The 26,261-nt window shown below is 38.3% G+C and overlaps 2 protein-coding genes across 4 annotated transcripts; both read left to right on the top strand.

Annotated features, from left to right (window-relative positions):
• Positions 1–9,499: 9,499 nt before the first annotated feature.
• mrpl55 (mitochondrial ribosomal protein L55) lies at positions 9,500–11,437 on the top strand. The gene is made up of 3 exons (XM_029148570.3): positions 9,500–9,736; positions 10,010–10,250; positions 10,557–11,437. The coding sequence occupies exons 1-3, from the start codon at positions 9,675–9,677 to the stop codon at positions 10,701–10,703; spliced, it is 450 nt and encodes a 149-aa protein (XP_029004403.1). The 5' UTR covers positions 9,500–9,674; the 3' UTR covers positions 10,704–11,437.
• A 10,557-nt stretch (positions 11,438–21,994) lies between these two features.
• On the top strand, positions 21,995–25,661 carry ndufa11 (NADH:ubiquinone oxidoreductase subunit A11). 3 transcript variants are annotated; one of them, XM_029148911.3, is made up of 4 exons: positions 21,995–22,152; positions 22,620–22,712; positions 23,872–23,994; positions 25,488–25,661. In XM_029148911.3, exons 1-4 carry the CDS (start codon positions 22,074–22,076, stop codon positions 25,598–25,600), a joined length of 408 nt encoding a protein of 135 aa, XP_029004744.1. In that variant the 5' UTR covers positions 21,995–22,073; the 3' UTR covers positions 25,601–25,661. The 3 variants fall into 3 exon arrangements, with proteins under 3 accessions (XP_029004744.1, XP_029004745.1, XP_040926508.1); XM_029148912.3 differs by having other exon boundaries at positions 22,063–22,136; XM_041070574.1 differs by lacking the exon at positions 21,995–22,152 and adding an exon at positions 22,412–22,445.
• Positions 25,662–26,261: the final 600 nt, after the last annotated feature.

The following is a 26,261-nucleotide window of genomic DNA, read 5'->3' as shown; positions in this document are numbered from 1 at the left end:
TATTCCTCCCTAATTGAGGAAAACAAAAACAACCCCAGGTTTCTTTTCAGCACTGTAGCCAGGCTGACAAAGAGTCATAGCTGTATTGAGTCTACTATCCCCTTAAATCTCAGCAGCAATGACTTTATGAACTACTTTACTAATAAAATTATCATCATTAGAAAAAACATTCAGCAGCGACTTCTTTCCAAATGACAGAAAGCACTGTCTAGATCCATCAACTTTAAATTTATTAAATCCTCTGTCTTACCTAGACAGCTTTCTCCCCATAACCTCATATGGAGTTAACCTCAATAATTAACTCTTCCAAGTCGTCCACTTGTCTTTTAGATCCAATCCCAACCAGATTACTCAAAGAAGTTCTACCTTTTAATCAGCTCATCCATATTAAATCAAATCAACCAATCTTTACAACTAGGCTATGTACCACAGGCTTTTAAGGTGGCTGTGGTCAAACCTCTATTGAAAAAACCAACCCTGGACCCTGGACAACTAGCCAACTATAGGCCCATTTCAAATTTACCCTTTATTTCCAAGATTCTGGAAAAAATCGTGGCTAAACAATTATCTGACCACCTTAGTGGGAATAACCTGTACGAAGTTTTTCAGTCAGGATTTAGAAAACATCATAGCACAGAAACAGCTCTGGTTAGAGTCACTAATGATCTTCTATTAGCTTCGGACAATGGTCTAGTTTCTGTCCTTGTCCTGTTAGATCTTAGTGCTGCATTTGATACAATTGATCATAACATTCTATTACAGACACTAGAACATAGAATCGGGATTAATGGAACAGCATTGGGATGGTTTAAATCCTATTTGTTGAACAGATTCCAGTTTGTTCATGTTAATGATAAATTCTCCACACGCACAAGGATTAGCTATGGAGTTCCACAGGGTTCTGTGCTGGGTCCAATTCTGTTTAGCCTATACATGTCTCCTCTAGGTGAGATTATTAGAAAGCATTCTATTAATTTTCATTTTACGCAGATGATACTCAGCTATACATGTCCTTGGAACCAAATGAAACAGATCAACTAGTCAAAATTCAGGGTTGTTTAAAAGACATCAAATCCTGGATGTCCCAAAACTTCCTTCAACTAAACTCAGATAAAACCGAGATTCTTATTGTTGGGCCTAAAAATCTGAGAGAGACACTATTGAGTCAGATAGCCACCCTGGATGGCATAACATTAGCTTCAGATTCTACTGTGAGGAACCTTGGTGTCATGTTTGACCAGGATCTCTCTTTTACATCATACATTAAACAAATCTCCAGAACCGCCTACTTCCACCTTAGAAATATAGTTAAAATCAGAAGCATCCTCTCTCAGAGCGATGCAGAGAAACTGATCCATGCATTTGTTACCTCTAGGCTGGACTACTGTAACTCCTTACTCATAGGATGTCCTAACAGCTCCTTAAAAAGCCTACAGCTCATTCAAAATGCTGCAGCCAGAGTTCTGACAGGACTTAGAAAGAGAGATCACATTTCTCCTACATTAGCTTCTCTGCACTGGCTGCCTGTAAAATGTAGGATAGAATTTAAAATTCTCCTACTCACATACAAAGTACTCAATGATAAAGCTCCTTCTTATCTTAAAGACCTTATAGTTCCTTATGCTCCCAGCAGAACACTTTGTTCTCAGAGCGCTGGGCTACTTGTGGTTCCTAGAGTGTTTAAATGTAGAACAGGGGGCAGAGCTTTTAGCTACCAAGCTCCTCTCCTCTGGAACCAGCTCCCTCTTCAGGTTCGAGAAGCTGACACACTCTCTACCTTTAAGATTAGGCTTAAAACCTTCCTCTTTGATAAAGCTTATAGTTAGAGATGGTTCAGGTCACTGGCAATTATTGTTAGTCACAGGAACCATCTCTTAGTTAAGCTGCAATAGACATAGACTGCTGGGGGACTTAATTTATACACTGAGCTCCTCTGTTTCCTTCTACCTTCTCTGTCCCATAACCTCCCATCATTGTCTCTTTCTGTCCAGTAGTTGTGCTTCTCTCCTCCCCCCCCCCCCCCCCCTCCCCCCCCCCCTCTCTGTCCTCACCTACAGGTATCATTGGACTCAAAGTTTGGTGTCTGTGATGGGCAGCTGCGGATCCAACCATTCTGCCTGCGTCCAGTCCCTGGTCCTACCATCCTGCCTGTGCTCTGTTGTTGCTTGTTGTTGCTTGTTGCTGTGCTTTTCTATCTCTCTATCCTCTCACCCCAACCGGTCGAGGCAGATGGCCGCCCACATCCAGTCTGGTTCTGCTGGAGGTTTCTTCCTCGTTAGAGAGGGAGTTTTTCCTCTCCACTGTTGCTGTCAAATTAAATGCTTGCTGTATGTGGGATTTGTTGGGTTTAGTTGTGTGAGGTTTTAAACCTTACTTTGTAAAGTGCCTTGAAATAACTTTGTTGTGATTTGGCGCTATATAAATAAAATTGAATTGAATTGAATTGAATAGATAATCAGATCAAGCTACAGACCTGAATGAAAACAAATCAAAGTAAATCATTGCTCCTGGTGCCTCAGTATTTATTTATTCAGTACGTTCAAGTCAATACATAGTTAAAATGTTTTAATGTGGGCCTTTCAGATTTTGGAAATATGGCAGATTCCAGTCAAACTTCAGCTTATCTGTTAGATGCAGCGTTGTTTGATTTTTTTTCTTTTTTTTTGTGTTTCAATTGAACCTGTTTTATGGCTGTTTATGCTTGTTATGCAATTTTCAGTCTAGAAGAATACCTATTGTACCTACCTACTGATTTTTGTGTATGTTCATTTATTGTCAATTATCATAACAGGCAATATTTATTGATAGAGTACAGAGGTGAAACGGGATCTATGGAAGCTCATATCAGGGAGCTAAGGAGTCCAAAGAGGAGAGGAGCTGCCGGGAGTCCGGGCAGGTGTTTCGGCAGGCGCCGATGGAGAGGTGGAGGAACCCCTCGCCGACATCCCTTAGTGGCTGCAGGAGGGGGAGATCTGGGTTTGATTCCTGTCTGAGTCATCATTATGCAATCACATTATAATATAAATGTTTGTATTTCCCAGATAAATTTACCTATATGCTTAATGTATTACTATATTAGTAATCTATATTATAGATGAAGAAATTTTAGGAAGTTTCAGTTTTTCAAGTGTTCTGCTGGGAGCATAAGGAACTATGAGGTCTTTAAGATAAAAAGGAGCTTTATCATTGAGTACTTTGTAGGTGAGTGAGAATTTTAAATTCTATCCTACATTTTACAGGCAGCCAGTGCAGAGAAGCTAATGTACTGTAGGAGAATTGTGATCTCCCTTTCTAAGTCCTGTCAGAACTCTGGCTGCAGCATTTTGAATAAGCTGTAGGCTTTGTAAAGAGCTGTTAGGACATCCTATGAGTAAGCAGTTACAGTAGTCCAGCCTAGAGGTAACAAGTGTATGAATCAGTTTCTTTGCACTCTGAGAGAGGATGCTTCTGATTTTAGCTATATTTCTAAGATAAAAGTAGGTGGTTCTAGAGATTTGTTTAATGTATGATGTAAAAGCGAGATCCTGGTCAAAGATGACGCCAAGGTGCCTCACAGTAGAATCTAAAGCTAATGTTATGCCATCCAGGGTGGCTATTTGACTCAATAGTGTCTCCCTCTGATTTTTAGGTCCAACAATGAGAATTTTAGTTTTATTTAAATTTAGTTGAAGGAAGTTTTTGGACATCCAGGATTTGATATCTTTTAAACAACTCTCAATTTTGACTAGTTGATCTGTTTCATTTGGTTACAAAGACATATATAGCTGAGTATCATCTGCACAGAACCCTGTGGTACTCCATAGCTAATCCTTGTGCATGTGGAGAATTTCTTATTAACATGAACTGGAATCTGTTCAACAAATAGGATTTAAACCATCCCAGTGCTGTTTCTTTAATTCCGATTCTATGTTCTAGTGTCTGTAATAGAATGTTATGATCAATTGTATCAAATGCAGCACTAAGATCCAACGGACAAAGGACAGAAACTAGACCATTGTCTGAAGCTAAGAGAAGATCATTGGTGACTCTAACCAGAGCTGTTTCTGTGCTATGATGTTTTCTAAATCCCGACTGAAAATCTTCATACAGGTTATTCCCACTAATGTGGTCAGATAATTGTTTAGCCACAATTTTTTTCAAGAACCTTAGAAATAAAGCGTACATTTGAAATGGGCCTATGGTTCCTATAGGATAGTTCTTCAGGATCCAGAGTAGGTTTTTCCAATAAAGATTTGACCACCACCACCTTAAAAGCCTGTGGTACATAGCCGAAATGTAAAGATTGGTTGATTTCATTTAATATGGATGAGCTGATTAAAGGTAGAACGTCTTTGAGTAATCTGGTTGGGATTGGATCTAAAAGACAAGTGGACGACTTGGAAGAGTTGATTATTGAGGTTAACTCCATATGAACTATGGGGAAGAAGCTGTCTAGGTAAGACAGAGGACTTGGTAAATTTAAAGTTGATGCTTTCTGTCATTTGGAGGAAATTGCTGCTGAATGTCTTTTCTAATGGTGATAATTTTATTAGTAAAGTAGTTCATAAAGTCATTGCTGCTGAGATTTAAGGAGGTAGGCTCAACACAGCTATGAGTCTTAATCAGCCTGGCTACAGTGCTAAAAAGAAACCAGGGGTTGTTTTTGTTTTCCTCAATTATGGTGAAATAATATGTTTTCCTAGCAGCACAAAGTGCTTTTTATATATTATTAGACTGTCCTTCCATGCAATGCAGTTTACATTTATTTTGTTGAAAGGCCACTGTCTTTCTAGTTGTCTGGTCCTGTGCTTTAGGCTTTAGAGGAGCCACTGTGTCTAACACTGTACGTAGAAACGCTGCAGCATCATCTACAAGACAGTCAACCTGTTCATAAGGATTAAGGTGACTGTTCTCCTCTGTGTATCTACAAGATATTGAGGCAAAAGATGATGGAATCATCTGCTTGAATCTGGAAACAGCGTTATCAGATAAACATCTGCTATAGTAAGATTTCCTTCCAGTTGCTGTAAAGTCAATTATGCTAAATTCAAAGGTTAATAAGAAATGGTCACATAACAGAGGGTTTTGGGGAAGAACTATTAAATTTTCAATTTCAACCCCATATGTCATGATAAGATCGAGGGTATGACTAAAACAATGAGTGGCTTCATTTACATGCTGACTAAAACCAATATTGTGTATATTAAGGAGTTAAAAGCAGTACTGAGACAGTTACTGTCAACATCTACATGAATGTTAAAGTCTCCCACTACAATGACTTTATTTGTGCTAAGAACTAAGTCAGATAAAAATTCAGAGAATTCAGTTAAGAACTCTGAATATGGAGCAGGAGGATGGTAAACATTACAAAACACAACTGGCTTCTGAGTTTTAGAGTCTGGGTGAGAAAGGCTCAGAGTAAGGCTCTCAAATGAGTTACTGTATAAGTATGTTTAGGTTTAGGAGTAATTAATAAATCTGATTTATAAATGGCTGCTACTCCTCCACCTCTGTACTTCTTGGAACATGATAGTTGATGTGACACTTTGGAGTCGACTCATTGCAAGTAACATATTCATCCTGCTGCAGCCAGGTTTCAGTGAGACAGAACACTCTACAGATGGAGCGGTTCATTTTCGCTGATTTCAGTCGACTGTCAGTCACCTTTCTCACGCTGATCACACACTTATCACACCCTCATCAGCCGACTGTCAGCAGCCCCCCTCCTTGGTCTGTCTGGGGAAGGTGTTAAAAATGTTAATGAGGCCACCCCCATTTTAGCACCAAAGACGCAATTCCAGGGTAAAACCAAAAGGTGGAGCTTTAGTATCTGAACTGTAGAGTTAGGGTCAAACAGCAAGTATAGGCACAGTTCTGAGAACAGGACAAATATCTGATAACGTCAGTTCTACACTGTTTGCTAGGGCATACAGACAAACAGACAGACAGACAATAGTCTGTCTAAACAGTGAACTAAAAAGTTGAGAAAACTTGAAAAGTTGACTTCATTTCAGAATTGAATGTTGTACTAACTTTTTTTTAATCATAGATAAGCATCGGCAGCTCACGCTGCCACAGCTGCCAAACTACCTTCTGGAGGTTTATCAGTTACTTGCTGTATTAGGTTGAGTTGGACTTCACAAATGAAATTATTAAATTTTCATTCTATATATTATTCTTATTCACTTGAATGTAGTGTGTGTCAGTCTGCGTGCTTCAGGAGCTGTTTTAAATTAAAAAAAGAACATTTCAATGTTCTAATCAAGCTTAGATGAACATAACAATAGAGAGCCTCTTTTCAGACAGAACGACCATCCACAGCACCAGTTAGACTGGTTTCACACCACCCCCTTCTCCCCAAAGCACCAGAGTCCTGCAGTGCTGTTACCTGATGTAACCAGATACATTTGTGAACTACTTCATCTATCCATCACTTATAAGAGCCTAGTGGTTAAAGCACACAACTTCTCACTCACAGTTTTTAATTAAACTATTTTTGTTAGTTGGTGGTTTAAAATAAGAAACTTTTATATCCTAAAGCCATAGACTTAACACTTTCTTTTTAAAAAGTTTTATTTACAGATTTTATAAACGTCCAGTTCATTTGACCATTTTCTGAACCAAGTTGTCTGAAAGTTGGGTCACTACATTTTTTTAGAGCAGAAATGTTTCTCAAGGAGCTTCTACATTATATGTCCTTCATGGGGGACGTGGTCTTCACACCTTCTCACAGTCCTTTGTTCAACTGATGAGCCAGTTCTTTACAGGTGTGAAGTGAAGCCTATTGTAGATAGAGGATAGTGCCTAACTTTACTCAGACTGAAGGTTCCTGCACTTTTGGTTGTTTCTGCTTTAAGAAAAGTCTGTAAGTTAACTTGAAAATTATTGAGCAGTCACAATCAGCCGATTGCGGTGACATTTGGCAGTAAAAAGTGACTGAAGTGACACAGAACTGAAAGAATATCAGCTGGCATAGCTCATAACACATATTATGCAGATGCCTGTATTTTGTGTCACTTGAATTTGTGTGGTAAACAAAAGACACCAGAGGCAGGTTTACACCAGGAGTCTCTAGCTGGGAGCTTCTGTGCCTTAACCACCAGGCTGTTGGTTCTCTGAGGGAGACGTACTGTATGGACAGTAACTAAATTCCTTCATACAGCATTATGTTAACAGAGCCTTGATTTCAGTGGAACCTTTAAAGTTATGGATCCATGAAGAATTTTCTTTTTAAGCAGTTTACAAATATATCTGGTTTTCATGGCTCAGGTGAAGTTGTGTGTAAGTTGAGTCATGTCAACTCTTTCAGTCTGGTGTCCTTCTTGGGGGAGGGTTCATCACACCTACTCACTTTTGTGTCTTTTGTTCACATAACGAGCCAGTTCTTTGCAAGTGTGAAGTGAAGCCAAACTGGAGGATAATATGGAACTTCCCTCAGACTGAGGAAGCTTTTGGTCTTTGTCAGTTGTCAAAAAATGCCAGTAAATTTAGAGCTAAACATTACAATACAGTAATACATATAATACAGTATAATTAAAACAAATAAAATATCCATGTGGATGTTGACTGAATGTTTGACTAAAGGGCGTTGTATTCATAACACCTGTAATTTTCTACTTGCTTAGACATAAATAACTTTAAGTTCAGTTATAAACTACTTTACATTTAAGACGCTCATTTCTGTTCACTTCTAATCTGCCTGTGGGCCTGGATTACACATCACTGCTCCACCTGGTGCATGAATGTTCAATTGCAGGTCATTTCTTAAAAAAGGTTTAGGGGGCGTTAACAAGGCAGCCACGCATTAAGTACATCACAGTGGGGGGTCATGACTGGTGTAGGGGGGCTTGGTGGAATGATACCTAAGTCATGCTAATGTCATGACAAGATCAGTGTGAAATCCTGCAGCAACGAGGCAACGAAAATTTGCCGCTCCATCTGTATGTGATGGTCACTTATCAAGTCATTTATTAACAAGGATTTAGATGAGAGATATCTGATATTTAATAAACCACACTTTATTAACTTACTGTTACTTTGTTCTGTAAGAGGAACTGTTTTGATGTTTATTTAATTCTGGTAAGTCACTCCTCTTTGATTTGTTTGTGACTTGTATAGTTTAGGTGGCCAGGAAGCAGACACAGTCTCTATGCAAATCCTACCAATGGCTTAAAAGGGCTGGGCTGAAAGACAGCACAGAGGCACTCATCCTGGCTGCACAGGAGCAGGCCCTGAGCACCAGAGTCATAGAAGCCCAGATCTACCACACCAAACAAGACCCAAGGTGTAGACTGTGCAAAGAGGCCCCTGAGACGATCCATCACATAACTGCAGGGTGTAAGATGCTGGCAGGTAAAGCATACATGGATCGCCATAACCAAGTGGCTTGCAAAGTATACAGGAACATCTGTGCAGAGCATGGACTGGAAAGCCCAAGGTCAAAGTGGGAAACACCTCCCAAGGTGGTAGAGAACGAGCAAGCCAAGATCCTGTGGGACTTTCAGATACAGACAGACAGAATGGTAATGGCGAACCAACCAGACATTGTAGTGGTGGACAAAGAACAGAGGAAAGCCGTAGTGGTGGATGTGGCAATACCAAGCGATGGCAACATCAGGAAAAAGGAACATGAGAAACTAGAGAAATACCAAGGGCTCAGAGAAGAACTAGAGAAGGCTTGGAAGGTGAAGGCCACAGTGGTGCCTGTGGTGATTGGAGCACTAGGGGCAGTGACCCCCAAATTGGAGGAGTGGCTACAACAGATCCCTGGAAAAACATCCGACATCCCATTTCAGAAAAGTGCAGTCCTAGGAACCGCAAGGATACTGTGCAGAACCCTCAAGCTTCCTGGCCTCTGGTAGAGGACCCGAGCTTGGAAAAACGGATGAGACCACCCGCGTGGGGTGAGAAGGGAGTTTATACACTCTATTCTCACCCTCCGCGGGTGGTCTCATCTACCATGGTTGTTCTTACAGCCAAGCACCTCTAGAATCACTGATGCTGAAGCGTATATCAGCTCATTGGTTTCTGTGATTGTTGTGGTAGGGATTGCTCTCAATGCTGCATTCACATCTTCCATGAGACTCTCTGATGGTACTTCACTTAGCCGTTGTAGTGGGGTTCGGGGTTGCCTGTTCAATCTCGCCATGGTCTTATCTTTCAGGTCAGTCGCTGCCTCGCTCAGCGTATCTGTGCTCATTGGGGCTCCGTGGGGCTTTCTGGTTGGGGAGACGGTGAAACCTCCCCTCTGACCTGGCGTCCTGACTCCCCCTTGTGTTGTATCTCACGAATCTCAAGTTGTGATAGCAGTTGCCGTTTGTGGATGTTGGAACACTGAGCTACTAGTTGCTTCGCAGTCAGCCTTGAATGTGGGTTTCTCCATTCCCATTCATCATTTTTGTTCCAGTAACTCTGGTTCCCCAGCACCTGATGCAGACCTTGTTAGACCGGGCGACGTCTGAGCCGGTATCTCTCATCATGTGAGGTAGAAGGGTTGAAGGGTCTTGCCCAAGGACCCAGACTGGATGCTTATTCGCCCTAACGGGGATTCGACACGACACCGGAACCATACGCGTGACCGGTTTCAGGAGGACTTTACTGTGTGGACACCGATGTTTAACCTTCTTAATACGCGCTTCCTGTGTGGGTGAGTGTAGCGCCTTATCAAACTTAGAAGATTGCCCGCGACAGTTTTTATGATTCTCGTTGTAATGGCGAAGATATGGTCACTTGGATTTTCTGCTCGTCTGCTAACACGGTAGGTATAAGTTTTTAGAACAGTGTTTCCGCTTTTTAAATTTAGGTTAGACTTAAACAGTCTGTCTAAACTACATGCATGTCCTTCCCCACAAGCTTCGTCAGAGCTTAATAAACTGATATTGAATACCGACATTGGTACGTTTGTACATGAAAGAAACGAAATTACGTTTGTACGTGAAAGAAACGAAATTTGTCCGTTAGACGTGTTTTGACACGGTACAATAACTGTATTTTCTGTGTTGTTTTTGTGGTCGTGTGTATGTATGGGCAGGTGTGTTTGCCCTGTGCTGTCTCAGACAGGTTTTCGGTCAGTGTTACCGCTTCGCGCACATATCTCGAGCGCCAGCAATGCCACACTACTCCAACCTCAATATGCCCAGCTCAACTCTAATAGGACATCAGTGGTGCGCTGTGGCCGGGAGCGATATGAGAGATTGTATCCAGTGATGTTACTCCGGCCTGATGGATCTACAGTCAATCTCAGATACAAAGAACCAAGGCGTATCCTTATGGTTAGTAAACTAGCTTTTCCAAATCATGCTTTGTTTACCAGAGTCCTACCAAGAAAGGCAACTCCTATAGCTTGATTTTAGATAAACAGCAATTATTAGATGATAGATTAGAAATTAATTACTATATTTTATTTAGAAAGCAGTTTGACACCACCTATTCATTATAATCTTTCATTAATGGTAATGTGAACAGTCAGTCCTTTTTTAGCTTTGTCTCAGTTCATAAAGAAATACTGTCTATTTTGTTCTGAAAATTTAAAGCTCCCAATAAATTGAATATTTTTGTTTGCTTGTTTTTTATTAAAGATGCCAGTTAGTGTCTCTACACTGTCTGAAGAGGAGCGTAGGGCTCGGCAGAAAAAGAGAGAAGTAAAGAAGACAAGAGGAGAAACAGCAGTCCAGTATGAAGATGACTTCAGAGCAGAAAAATACAGCCACTTCTGGAATAAGTGAAGCACTAAAAACATCAGTATAAATCGAACTTGTACAAGCTTTCTTAATCTATAGACAATATTCTTTTACCTAGAACAAGCAATCCCTTTCTAAAATTAAGTATTTGAAACTAACAATACTAAAGTAATCATTTGATTGATTGATCTGTGTTATTCAGTTTAATTTTTATAAAACACACAGGTCAAAAGTTTTCTATAAATAAAGATAATGTAAACACAATAGACAGAGAGGTTATTTGCAGAAAGAGTTAATTGTGCAAATGCAAACCCCTCCCTCATAGAGGTGGTCACCTCAGACACAGCCCTTCCTCCTATGTATTATGCTTCTTTTTTATTGACCCTTAGAAAGCTATTTCCGGCGTTCCTATGAAGGACATACTTCACGACCCTGTGATCATGGTAAAATTGTTTAAAACATGTGACTTAAATTCTCTCTTCCTATGTTAAGAATAAAATGAGCCTGGAGGGTGAAGACTGAAGAAGCTAGTTGCATGAGTAGTGAAACATTTAGCCCTTGCGCTAATATTGTTTATTCCTATATTTGTTTTCTGAAAACAATGTTATCTGTACCCTAAGCTCATTGACTGATCTAGCCCAAAAAAACATTTTACTGAATGAAAGGGAGGTCATTAGCTTGAGAGAACAGAAATAAGTGATAGTGAGATAAAAGGAAATTTGTGAAGGAATTAAATTGGGGAGCTCATATGGTGCCAGAATAAAAGACTGATTGCTTGATGTTATTGTATTCCTTGTTCTAAAAGTTGACAAAAGATGAAGTTGACTATGACAAATAGCTGACTAAGATGATGTTTACAAAAACAGTAGTGACTCAGAAAAATAGGTGAATAAAAAAAGGAACTGATAATACACTCTTAGACATTTCAAAGAGTTTTTACAGTAACCCACTGGCAACACACAGTAATCTTTACTGTATTTTAACTTTACTTGGTACTGTAAATGCCTAGATTAACTGTATTACTGTAATTCCATTACTTCAAATTCGTACTTTAATAATTAATACATTTTATGCACTTATATATTTATTATTATTATTATTATTATTATTATTATTAATTTGATGTAAATATAAACTGAATACACCAGATCCAGTTGTTACGAGATATGGAAGTTTATTTAAAACATTGCAAATAATGTCACTTAAGACTGAACTGTCTAAAAATACAATATTGTATTTAAAAAATTTGAAGTACATGCACTGTTAAAACTTGCAAAGTATACCGTTACAAAACTTGATACATTACAGTCAACAGTTTTCAGAAAAATCACTACTGAATGCATGTGACTGTTGATTGAACTATCAAGACAGAAATAACAATAATAATGGCTGTAACCAACTTCATAAAAACATACTACACTTAATCAGTTCTTCCACCTAAATTCAGTTGGATAACATAGGAAGGATGACACTCTTGTTCTGTTTTCTTTCTCTTCACCATCTCTCTGGTCTCCACTCTGGTTTTAGTAGCGCACATCCTCTGGATTTATTCTAACAAGCAATCTATAAGCAAAATAAAATAGAGATTAAGACAAATTCAGTTCTTGTTAACTATCAGATCAGAAATAACAATAATACTAGATATAACCAACTTCATATGAACTTACCAACTTCCACTTTCAGTTAGATTATGAAGGAAGGGTGAGACTGGTGAAATATGTTGTTCTGGTGTCCTTCTCTTCTCACTGGTCTCTTCTGGCTCACATCAGTTTAAGCAGTGCATTTTGTGCCATCCTCCAGATTTGTTGACACAAGGAATCTATAAGCAAATTAAAATAAAGGATAAGACTAATTCAGATCACATTAAACTATCAAGTCAGGAATAACAATAACCATGGCAGTAATCAACTTCATATCAATTTACTAATCTAAGCTCTTCCACTTTCAGTTAGGTGATGAAGCAAGAATGACACACTGTTGTTCTGGTGTCTTTCTCTTCACCGTCTTTCTGGTCTCTCCACTCTGGTTTTAGCAGTGCATTTTCTGCCATCCTCCAGATTTATTCTTACAATGAATCTATACGCAACATAAAATAAAGATTAAGAGAAATTCAGATATTTTTCAGCTATCAGGTCAGAATCTAAAATCATTAGGTACCGTGTAAATTACCTGGGGGCATAGCCCCCCTATGTAGTTTGAAGATGGTAACCTTCTATATGTACAGAACACTAGATGATGGCTCAGTGGGTTAGTATGGTGGACCTAATGCAGAAGGTTTGTGGTTCATTATAGCTTTTTTTATTGGCAAGGAAGGGTTGTGTCTTACAGAAACTGTACTAACATCTGATAATAATAATAATAAGAATGCCAGAATTGCTTTCTTAATAATTGACCCCCTTTTTGTTTTCTTGAAATTTCAACACAATTGATGGACAGTGCTTTTTATAATTACTTTTTCGAATAATAGCTGTGCACACGCTTACCCTGGTGAAGTAACCTGCAGGTTCCCATGTGGTAACTGGACCTCTCCCCTCTTCTTAATCAAACTCCACACATTGGCAGCACAAATGCCAACCGTTCTGGGCCACAGGGACTTGATTGGATATACCTGCAATCATAGCTTGACTTTTGGTTCTTTTCGTGTCACTGTTAAGTTCTAAGTATGTGAAGCATGCATTTCATTGTCACTTTACTACTGCACTGTCTCAATGCCGCGATTGAGTGGCATGCTTTGATAATCTATGAAATACCAAACGCTGCCGATTGCAAATAACACAATTTATGCTGATAGGCGTTCACTAAGCTCTCTGTATTTTCAGACATGTAGCTCTTAACATAATAAATACATTGTACCAGGACAGTTGTGTGGCTTATCTTTGGAGAACAATAATTTATGTATGATGTGAAACATTTTTAGTTGAAGCATATTAAAGCAAACTCACCAGATGTGCAAACCAGCAAAGACAATTATTGATTAAATGTTGAATGCCTGCTCACTTTTTTGCCTGTCACAATAATATGTTTGATTTTAAAAAAGGAAGATGATGAAAATAATATTAAAGCAAATCGACGTAAGAGATTGCACAAGCAACAGTTGAAGCCCCTAATGAAGGAGACCGCCATCAGAGCAAGACTCATGTTGAATGGTCATCTGCCTCGGCCAGTTGTGGTGAGTGGAGACAAGGTAGAGACAGAAGAACAGGTGACCAGCTTCAAACTGAAAGCATACTGATCCAGCACCAGAGTCATGTGCAGATAAGTACAGAATTTAGAAAGTAATATGCACAAGAGACAGAACAAAGAAAATATGTGACAAGCAATGGTGGCTGACCAGTAAATTAAGCAAAGCTCAATGTATCGAGGTGCTTCTTAATGTACATTGTTCAAAGAGATCTGTATTGCAGGACATCCCGCCACCCGTGCCACAGCTTACTTTGTCCTTTCTGATGGTGGCAGACTAAGAACCCTACTACAGGCTAAAACCAGCAGGCCAGCAGCACATACACACATACTTACCTATTCTTCGATGTTTTTACGTTGCAGCAGCATCACTGAAAGAGGCTGGAAAAGGTCATCATGAAATCCAGGTCTGTCCTGGGTTGTGCTCAGGACGCAGTGCAGGAGGTGGGCGAGAGAAAGGTCCTGTTGCTAAAACAGACAATAGTTGACAGTGATACGGTTAAAAAACAGGTTCTAGGAGAAGACGCGCAGAAAAAGAACAAACAAATCCCTGTCATGTAATGTCCTGGACTTATAACTGACTTATCTCTGCATCTATCTCTTGTTCCTTCTTTATTATTACTGATTGTAATCAATTTTATACTACTGAAATGTGGCATTCTTCACTGTCCCTGGAAAGTTAAAAGACGATAGACACTTTTGAAGTCAAAATGACGTTTCTACGCCGAAGTATGACAATGACAGACGGTGATGAAAAGAGCCAAGTTGACAAAAAGTTGAACTATGATTTGAACGATTTAAAAAAAGATGAAAAACTTGAATAATGTTAAAAGTTGAAAAGCTAAAAACGTGAAAAATAATAGCCTTGATCGTTTAATGATGACGCACGTTGAAGTATGTAAAGGATTGCTGAATTCAAAAGCATAAGTAATACTATTTAAGCTAAAAGATAGATTAGTGCTTTCATTTTGAAAGATTCAGAGGATGTGTCTGATTAATTACTAAACAATCAAACAGTGTAATGAACTAATCAGAAATATGCATAGAGCTGCTATAATGGGCATCAGGAGATTGACCTGTCAGCCAAAGTTTCAGCTGTGCCGTTGTCATGAAGGACAAAAAGGCAGGAAAATCTGCTCCATTCTCTCTACTCTGTGAAAGTAGAGTTGCACCTCTGCTAAACAGGCTTGTTACAGCAAAAACATAATAGGTATCAAAATTACCTTTACTTTATGAATGCCAAGGCTTTAATGAGCAACTGGTATCAGTTTTATGCTTGAAGACTAAACAATGTGGCCACAGTCACAAATTCAAAATGTAGGACTTCTGTGTTTCTCCTAAAAAGTCTCACAGACGAATTAATTAGACTCTATGGGAAGAATTCTGGAACTCTGAGCTTTGTAGCAGCTACAGACTAAAGTATATGTCTGAGAGAGAAAGAAGATAAGTATGACTACGAATGAGTGAAACAATTATTTTGTAGATAAAAACTGTTTGTAGTGACGAGTTAAAGACAGAAGTTCTATCTTTAAAAAACGTGCCCTCGCACTCTAGCTGTGGCATCACGCACTCTAGTTCACGCAATACAGACTAATGGAAAAGCTGAGAAACAAATCAGTTGAAAGCAGAAATATTGCTATAATATATCTAATTAACTATTTGTGATTAATCAGTTGAAACATTTTTGAAACGAGCTGATGAGTTGAATGTATAGCTGATTGGCTCTGCAAAACAAACGGTGCAAGCCAAGGACTGAAGCCATTGAACATTGCCATTGAACAGATACAGTGGATATACTGTAGCTGAAAGAAGACGTACAGTAGCTTAAGAGCTGTCTCCACATGGAGAGAGATTTGTGTGTGTTTGTGTGTGAATATAACATTTATTGGTTCAAAAAAAGACTTAAGCGTTTCAACAGTCCCGAAACGGTAAACCTAAAGCAAATGAAATTATTTTAGAACAAAATAATGCATCAATCATTGCAATTTAGCAGTTAGTCCTGCCCTGAGCCGCTTAGGCTTATGGGTAAAACAACCGTTCGTAGTGTTACAGTTAAAGTTAGGATTGAAAAAACGTTATAACTTTGGTGAAATTAATTTAGCATTTTGTTCATTTATGGCTGTAATGTGTTTTTTTTTTTTTTTTGTTTTTGTTGTTTTTTGTGTGGTACACCACGGGAGTGTGTGTGGAAGTGACCCTCAGCGAGCAGTGATATAGCTTGCTTTATGCTCAGGAAGCACACCAAGAGGAGCTATTGTTTTGTGTCTCTTTGCTTGCACAGACCAATCTGAGGTCTTGCAGCAACTGAGACATGAATGATTTTACCTACAGATAAGCACAAGAATTAACTGGGCAGTCAGTTAATTGGTCCTGCTTCTTGTGTGTCAAGAAGGACTCTTACATTATTTTATTGAATGTTGCTGTAGTCTAGAAAATCTAAACCTAAGCCAGATGTGCATAGTTTAATACAAAATAATGATTGACATCAGTGATTTTTCTGCTGTGATAAAAAAAAAACAATTTAAATAAAATTTTGATAATACTGACATGCTTTAAAATATTGTAATGAAACATAAAGATTAGTCTCTTACGTCAACATGAAGAGTCTAATGCAGTAATTGTTTATTCATTGTTGCAATGATCACTCCTATTAACACCAGTTCCTGTTATGGTGCATCACCCACAATGCATTGTGCTATAAATTTGCATATATTGTTGAATGCTTTAATCCTAAAATAATTCCTTACAAACACCCCCTCAACCTTATGAAAGCAGGCAGTTTAAAAAAGCTTAATAAGAAGTTTAATAAGAAACTGGAGATACAACCAAAATAAAAACGAGAAATAAAATCTCAAAACTCCAGACTGTGACAAATAGACACTATTAAATTTATTCAGCATGTAAATGAACCCACTCATTGTTTTAACTATATTCTCAAGCTTGTCCTGACATAGGGTTGTAATTGATGATTACATAGTTCTTCCTCAAAACCCTCTGTTATCTGACCATTTCTTATTAACTTTTGAATCAACCATAAGTGACCTTGAAGCAGCTAGAAAGAAATCTTACTATAGCAGAAGTTTATCTGATGACGCTGTTGCCAGATTCAAGCAAATGATTCCATCATCTTTTGCCTCATCGTCTTGTAGCTACAGCTTCTCTAGTACAATGTTATACACAGTGACTCCTCTGAAGAAGAAGTCCATGAATCAGAGGAGGTTAGCTCCATGGTATAACTTAGAGATCCGCAGCCTAAAGCATAGGACCAGACAACTGGAAAGGCAGTGGCGTTCCAACAAAATACATGTAAACTGCATAGCATGGAAAGACAGTCTATTAATATACAAAAAACACTTTGTGCTGCTAGAAAAACACATACCTCCTTAATTGAGAAAAACAAAAACAACCCTAGGTTTCTTTTCAGCAGTCTAGCCAGGCTGACTAAGACTCATAGCTGTGTTGAGCCTATCCCCTTAAATCTCAGCAGCAATGTCTTTATGAACTAATTTACTAATAAAACTATCACTATGAGAGAAGACATTCAGCAGCGACTTCCTCCAAATGACAGAAATCACTGTCTAGGTCCAACAACATTATTGAATTTACCAAACAACTAAACAATTATTTGACCTCCTGAGTGGGAATAACCTCTTCAAAGAATACGAAGAAAACATCAAAGCACAGGAACTGCTCTGGTTAGAGTCACCAATGATCTTCTCTTAGCTTCAGACAATGGTTTTTGTCCTTGTCCTGTAAGATCTTAGTGCTGCATTTGATAGAATTGACATAGCATTCTATTACAGAGACTAGAACATAGCATCTGAAATCAAGGAGCAGCACTGGGATGGTTTAAATCCTATTTGTTAGACAACAACAAATCCTCCATATGCACAAGGATTAGCTTTGGAGTATAGCAGGGTTCTGTGCTTGGGGTGCTAACAATAACAGACAGACACTATTGAGTCAGATAACCACCCTGAATGGCCTAACATTAGCTTCAGATTCTACTGTGAGGAACCTTGGTGTCATCCTTGACCAGGATCTCTCTTTTACATCATACATTAAACAAATCTCCAGAACCGCCTACTTTCATCTCAGAAATATAGGTAAAATCAGAAGCATCCTCTCTCAGACCGATGCAGAAAACCTGATCCATGCATTTGTTACCTCTAGGCTGGACTCTAGGAAGCTCCTTAAAAAGCCTACAGTTTATTTAAAATGCTGCAGCCGAGTTCTGATGAGACTTAGAAAGAGAGAGGTCACATTTCTCCTACATTAGCTTCTCCGCACTGGCTGCCTGTAAAATGTAGGGTAGAACTTAAAATTCTCCTACTCACCTACAAAGCACTCAATGGTAAAGCTCCTTCTTATCGTAAAGACCTCATAGTTCCTTATGCTCCCAGCAGTACACTTTGTTCTCAGAGCGCTGGTCTTTAAATGTAGAAATGGCGGCAGAGCTTTTAGCTACTAAGCTTTTCTCCTGTCAAACCAGCTCCCTGTTCAAGTTCGAGAAGCTGACACACAGAAGGCTTAAAGCTTTCCTTTTTAATAAAGCTTATAATTAGAGATGGTTCAGGTCACTGACAATGATTGTTAGTCACAGGAACCATCTTCTTTGTTAAGCTTCAATAGACATAGACTGCTGGGGGATATAACCTCTCATCATTGATCCATGCTTAACTAACGTTGCGCTTTCACTCCAGTAGTTCTTGTCCTCACCTACAGGTATCATCGGCTCAGTGTCTGTGATGGGCAGCTGCGGATCCAACCATCCTGTCGGTGTTCTGTTGTTGCTTTGCTTTTCTCTCTCTCTATCCCCTCACCCCAACCGGTCAAGGCAGATGACCAGCCTGGCTGGTCTTACATCCAGTCTGATTCTGCTGGAGGTTTCTTCCTGGTTACAGAAGGAGTTTTTCCTCTCCACTGTTGCTGTCAAATTGTAATTAAAGGCTTGCTTTATGTGAGATTTGTTGGGTCTAGTTATGTAAGGTCTTAAACCTTACCTTGTAAAGTGTCTTAAGATAACCTTGTGATTTGGTGCTATATACTGTAAATAAAAAAATGAATGAATCAACACATCCTGTGCGGTAAAAGTATACCTACCACTGAAATCAGTTCCAGCAAACATAACAAGAGTTGCATATAAGAAGGAAGCTGCTATAACTTATGTGACTCCTTGTTATCTGTAATCTTTTGGTTTGTGCAGGGGCTATTGTGTGTGAAGTAGGGTGGACATGAGAATTAAAAGCAGTCAAGTAGCTGGATGAGTTCCTTCGCTTCAGCCTAAGTTAAAAACCTGTATTGTTACACCACAATCAGGCTGATGAATTAACCACTTTAAGGGTAACAAACAGCTGACGATGGGAAAGATGTCAGCCTGTGCATGACTCAGCCTTAAACTCCCCCTACAAAAATGAGTAAGACAGGGACCAAAGACATTGTCTCTTGTATCAATCTTTCGTGTCCTGCAAACTCAGAAAATGTTTAACAGGAAAAGTGATACAGTATGTCGGCGAAATCTATCGTTCTCATATCTGGCCATAATAATAGAACATCAAACTTTCTGAGGTGTCTGCCATTATAGTACAGTGCCACACATACAGTGCTGTGGATCAGTAAAGGAAGAAGACAGATTAATGAGGAATAAGGAAAGTATAAAAGAAAAAACAATACAGATATAATTTTGAAACTGGACAGAATTTTTTTTTTCTGTTTGCATCACCTCAACCAGACAATGCAGCGAAAAGACAACAACAACAATCTCCACTGCAGTCTACCTTGCTGATCATCAAATCTTCATTAACTCCTGCGCCTACAAGAAGTCCAATTGAACCACAACATTTTTTTCCCATGGCCCATCCACAATTACAACTACATAAGAAAAAAAAGAGGAAAGCAAACTTTGTCTACAGAGTGAAGTGGCTAATGGAGTGCACATACATTAATTGTTCAAAAATACATTGTAATTCTTTTTTATTTTTATTTTGGAAAATAAATCATTTAGAAGGTTATATGTTCCTGCAGGCTCCACACTTTTAGACTTTGTCCTGTTAAAAAAAACAGTAAAGTGCACATGGCAAAGGTTCAAGACAATGTAAATTTAAACTTACCATGAAATTTGCAGGGTGACAATAAGAAGTCCAGTGCCAGTTTGCAATGTCACAAATTCCTCTAAAGAGAGAGAAAAGTTACTACCGTATCTCCTATAAGTGCTTTTATCTTTGAAATGTAGACATCCCTGCCTAAACCTTACATCATTTAGCAATTGTAAAGATCTACACTTGTCATGCACAATAGGACTTGTTTGAAAATGTGATGCACTTTACTAATTCCAACAAGCAAAAAAAGCCACTTACCTATTAAACTGATGGATAAAGATGGGGGAAAATTCAAAATGGACAATTGTCTCAAGCATGTGAGCTCACTAGTTGCTTGTATTCCCATGATGCATAAAAATGCAAAAATGCATTGTAAAGTACAAAGTATTAATGAATACTGGTAAAAGACATTTCACGAAAAAGATTTACAGCAATGTACTGCATTTCAGAATTACAGAAATATACTGTTGAATTTTATACGTAAATTAACAGCAAATTCTAAGAGTGCACTTAATCACAGTAAGTTGACCGTTTTGGTGTTTTGGAGCAGTCACGTAAAATGGAATTTAACAGATGTATTTTGTATCTAAATGCATTGTGCATTGCACAAAGGTACTTCTAACTCAATTAGCAGAACAATGTCATATGACTAGTATCTTCAAATAACACTTCATTCATAGCAGGAGATCTTCCTCTCAGCACACATGCATAATGAAATAATCTGAGCTGATGGTAAAGTGACCTGACTGACCTGGCTGACTAATGTGTTGATGATGTGATGGTTTCTCCTCTGTCCCATTTTCCAGGTCAAAAATTTATTATTGCTAATGGGGGCAGAAAGTCTGCCTAAAATCCTTACATCAAAGTTGTTGTAACCATAAATCTCACCCTTACAACTATGATCCATTCTTTTTAGGCAAAGCAGCAGAAGAGCAGCTAAATGGACAGCAGCAAACAACAACATCTCTTCTTTCACGTCGTCTAGCCCTGGCACTCATAACCTTCCACAGATCACAGAGAAGAGGGTGTGTCTGTCAACATACTATACATATGTGCAGCAAATCTCCCAACAAGTGTTAATCTGCCTTAATGTCTCTCTGAGCTAATATAGGTTAAATCTGCAGTTCCAGCCCGAGCACTGGACTCCTGTACAATCTGATTTCACTTTGCATACATTCTAATATTGTGGTGCTGCGCTGACCAACACAGCTAGTGGCTGTGTGTGGATCGCTGTTCCTAGCTGCACCTTTGAATCACATTACTTAACACATACAAAGAAAACATATACAGTACACGCAGAAATGCATGACTCAATTTGAATAGAAGATGTTTAGTTTTCTCTCACTTTAATCTCTAATTTTGTTTAGTTTTTGTTCTCTTTTTTTAATGTTTGGGTTTGTTTAGGTTTTTGTATCTGCTATTAATTATGTATTATTAATTTAGTTTAGTTAGTTTATTAGTTGTCTCAATTGGAGTTTGAGTTGGAGGAGTTGGAGGAGTGGAGTTGAGAAGGGAAATGATGTAGTCGAAAACCATACATAGCCCTTTAAACATATAGATACGAAATATTATAGGTCCTTAGTGTTCTGTAAAATACTTGGGTTTGTGTTAGAACATATGTGGCCTATAAAGATGGGGTGTTTGTCCTTCCTTCTTCAACTGTCTTCCTGACAACACTCAAATTTATTCTACTTGAATTAAAATCTAATTATGACTTTTAATTATGGGTGCTTTTAAGGTAAGTAATATTAGCAGTTGATATAGTTGAAATATATACAGTTTATACACTGGAAAAAGGAGAAATTGACATCAACCTAATTAATTTACAGTAGTACAATATCAGTAGACCTCCCACTAGACATTGTGAGCATAAACCAAAAACTGTCGAACTGGGTTTCTGGGTAGCAGAAAGACAAACCAATAAAAGAAAGTAAGTGGAAACTGCACAATAAAAACTACTCTGGTAATTTGGTGTCATTTAAATATTTTGTTGTCTAGAAGTTCCACACTCCAGCCCGGTAGGTGGTGGTCATGTGCGAATAGCAGGTTACCATGCGCCATTGAAATTGAAATAAAGGCGAAAAAGAAGATTCTCGCGACATTTCTGTCCCAACAGTCCGTCCTTGCTGATTTCAAAATGGGGTACTGGGATCTCCCGGAGGGCACAGACTGCGTAGGGAAGACATGGACTACTATCAAAGTGGGCACAGCCTTGGGTAAATGTGTGCATTGGAATAAGTGCGAGTCGAACTGGCGAAGTTCCATTTGTTTGTTAAAGCAAATCAAATGTAACGTTATAAACGTTGACCGAGCTAATATTAGAGCATTTGGCTACCAGGTTAGTTAGGCTGATACGAAGCATATTGCTTTAATCACAAAAATAGCGTCGATCGTGTGCCCTTTTGACTAACTAACAGATAAACACATTGAGTAGTGCATGAGGCGCGAAACATGCTTCCTCACAATTAATAGAGTAAGAATGTAGCTGTAATGATAGGCCTGCGGTCAAGTGAGTTGTCATTCGCCCATCCTTTGTTTAACCAGCTGCTCTAATAATGAATATTGCGTGGTTTACAGCAGAGCACAACGTGAAGACCCAGAATCAGAAGACGTCTTATTAGGAAAACTAGTTTAGACAGCCAACTGTTTTTGAATTGTATTTGTTTTTGTGTTCTTTTTACAGGCCTGGTTGGTTCAGCTTATCACATAGCTGCATTTCAGCCTGCGTCTGGACTAGCAGTGCTACAAAGGGCTAGCAGTACAACTGTTACCATGGGTAAGTATCTTTCAAAAGCCTTATCCACATAAAGATAAATTAAGACTTATTAATCCCACAATTGGGAAATTCTTTACAGCAGCGATGAAACATTGACTAAACAACAGACAGAAACAGGATAGAAACAAACAGTATTAACTGTAAGAAAAACCAAACAAAACTGAACAAAACAAGGCACTCCAGTAAATTGAAACAATACATAAAGAACATATTTACAGCATTTATGTATGGTGTATTGTACATGTATGTGTATGGATGTACTGAACATCTTAAGTACTACACAGTGTGGATTATGACAGAGACTTTTCATTGGTATTGTGATGATTTTGCTATTTTAATAACACAGTAATTGAATGAATGTACAGTGTAGTCAGTGTTTTCCCTAGGATCATGGCTTTGGAGGAGGGGGGGGGGGTGGGGGTGGTGTGACAATCATAGTGTTTATAACAATGTGTATATGTGTGTATAATATACTGTATAACAATATATTATAACGTCTGAGCAATAAATTAACTGTTCACTAAACTAAAAACTAACAGAATTATTTTTAAAAATCTAAAAAAAAGGATAGCAAAAAAAGGTTAACAATTACCCTCTGACAGCCATGCTGGGTCAAAAACCTGTCATTTGGTGGTGGCTAGACTTTTGCTGCTTGTCAGGGGCAGGACATGTAGCATGTGGGCTCTTTTCTCTACTTTGACTTGGAGTCAATATAATGGTAGTGGAAACACTGGTAGTTGTTGTGTCACTGTATAGTCTGATGGCTGTGGGGAGGAATGACCTGTGGTAGCACCCCCTTCCTGCACTGTGGTGTAGCAGTCTAGTGCTGAAGGAGATGCTCAGAGTTTCTACAGTGTGGTGCAGGGGGTGGGAGAGGTTATCCATGATAGATGTTAGTTTGACCAATATCCTTTTGTCCGCCACCTCCTCGATGGACTCCAGTATGCAGCCCAGGACAGAGCCGGCTTTCTTAACCAACTTTTTAATCTTCCTGTCTCTGCCTATACTGCCCCCTGCCCAGCACACAACTCTAGGACTGCTGATTCCATCACTGTATCATAGAAAGCAAGGTTGTTTCTTGGTCAGAGTACTCATCCTTAGTTCCAATTACAGTGCTAATTACAAGTTACAAAGTTGCTGTCTTTCTCTATTGTTTCAGCTACCATGGGAGCCATATTTGGCATGGTAACGTGTCTCAGTGCTCAGGCACGTGAAAAACCTGATGACCCACTAAATTACTTCATTGGGGGCTGTGCATCAGGAATTTTCCTTGGAGCCCGAAGTAAGTATCCGTTTGTGGTGTGGTCATGAAGATGCCTACTTCATACCATTCATTTGTATTTATATAGCACCAAATTACAACATAGTTATCTTAAACCCTTGCTGATTTACATTAAGAAACCGACATACAGGTGACTGCAGTGTGTTCCTTTCTCAGAGTTACCCCTGTATTAATATGTCACATGTGTTGTCACCTATTCATAGCTTTCAAAACTGTACTGGTTAATGAACTGTGATGTGCTAGTTTTACCCATACATGACATTAATTCAAGATTTTGACTCAAACACTGAACTTAAAGTAGTATTCCCACTAAGTCTCCCACATTTGTTTTGTTGCTTTTTTCCTCTTTGATTAATATGTAACAACAAATGAGAACTTAAAACTGATAGCACAATTGTATCTAAAGTGAGGTGCGCAGACTACAAACCTAAGGGATATCAGATGGCAAAATAGCGGAAGCCCTTGAGAAAACCCACAGTTGAAAGAAAAGCTAACAGACTGAAATTTACTAATATGTGTAGTCACAAGCCACAGTGCTTCTCATATGTCTTTTTGCAGTCACAGCGTTTCTCAAAATCCTATTGAGAGCTACAGAAATCAACATAACACCTCATCTTTAATTATTGGAGTCTAGATTAATAGTTTGACAAGTGGTACTATTGTTTTTAACATGGTAAGTGTGCATGTCTGTTTTGCACAAATACATTAAATTAAACTGATCAATTGATCAGTTTAATTCAATCAAAATTGTTCTTAAACAAGCATTACAAAATGCAGTAATGCAGTTAGTGTTTACTCACATAGTATGTACTTTTTTTTACTTCATTGTTCTTTCAGGAAGTGGTGGATTAGAACTACATAGGTAATAATTTAGAAAGGAAATACAAAATGCTAATATGATTACTTAAAAACAGACATGGTATTTTATGCGTAATAACAAAGTTTTTTTTCTCAAACTTCACAACAAAGAAAATTTCAACATAATTGCACTAAAGTGAAAAATGTGACACTGGAGGACTAAATGATCATTATTTTATTATTGACAAACAACCTTGTTATACATCTGTTACATGGTTGATGGCAGGTCACCAGCTAGCTACTAGAGCTGCTTTTTCCAGAATATGCAGTTGTATGAAGTTAGAGCGTACACTATTTGTTTGCATTAATTCAAGTGCAACCCATTGTAAGATAAAAGTACAAACCCAACCAATGAATTCATACACGTACTCATACATGTACTTTAAGTTTAACAAACGGCAACAGTTGAATCTTATTTTAGTCAACTGAAATTCAAGAGAAGTCAATAACCAGAGGTGAGGATTGTTTTTACATTGAAGTACACATGACCTTTTATTTACATGTAATAGGTGTAGTAGATTCAAACATTAAAAAACAGAACATCTTAAACATTGTGCGATTTGATTTGGTAAGTATTTGACTAACTAAAACAATGTGTTTTTCTGTGAACCTGCCTTTTGTATAATTTCAACCAGCCCACAGTGCAATGACTGGTACATCAGCATGTCTGGCTCTAGGAACGCTGACAGCCTTCACAAAAGTTGGCAAGATGGAAGGATGGAAGCTAGCTGGACCACCCAAACTATGAAAAAAAGATGTGATGACTGATAATGGCTGTATAATAAAGTAAATAAAGTGGTGGATAAAGAGTCAGTCTTGCTTTAATATGTGAGATATCTGAATGTATAGAAAAAGTGATAAATATGATTGACAAGAAAATTTATTTTTAAATTAAATATTTTCTGCAAAAGAACCAGTTGGTCAAAGTGCTTGAAATGTAGATATACAAATAAAGGAGTCAGGAACAACTTTTGTTATCCAAAAGCTTACATTTTCCAAAGATTGTCTGTTTCTGCTCAAACACATGGATCTTTTAGCTACTTCTAGAGACATTTCATTTAACTTTGTGTAATCACAAATTAAATAAATTCAGGGTAAACAAAATTATAATGAGTAAATATAATTGATTCAATAAACTGCCCATTTAACTTATAATGTAGTTTTAAGATCTTAAGCTTTAAAACTATACTCTACTTATAATTTCCTGTGTCCGTGATGAAGCTGTTCTCAAGAAAAATCAAGTAAAAAAGCATTTTGCATACAAATGCTTACACCAAACAATCTAGGGACAAATACCACAGCTGACACAGTAATACCAGACAGGTGTGGAATGACAAAAAAGATCAGTACTAGAACTAGAAAAACTTAACTGGCAATTAGAATGGATGTCATCATTTCTGTTTGAAGAA

Source organism: Betta splendens, chromosome 4, assembly GCF_900634795.4.
Source record: "Betta splendens chromosome 4, fBetSpl5.4, whole genome shotgun sequence".
NCBI lineage: Eukaryota > Metazoa > Chordata > Actinopteri > Anabantiformes > Osphronemidae > Betta > Betta splendens.
This window is presented reverse-complemented; position numbering and strand designations above follow the sequence as displayed.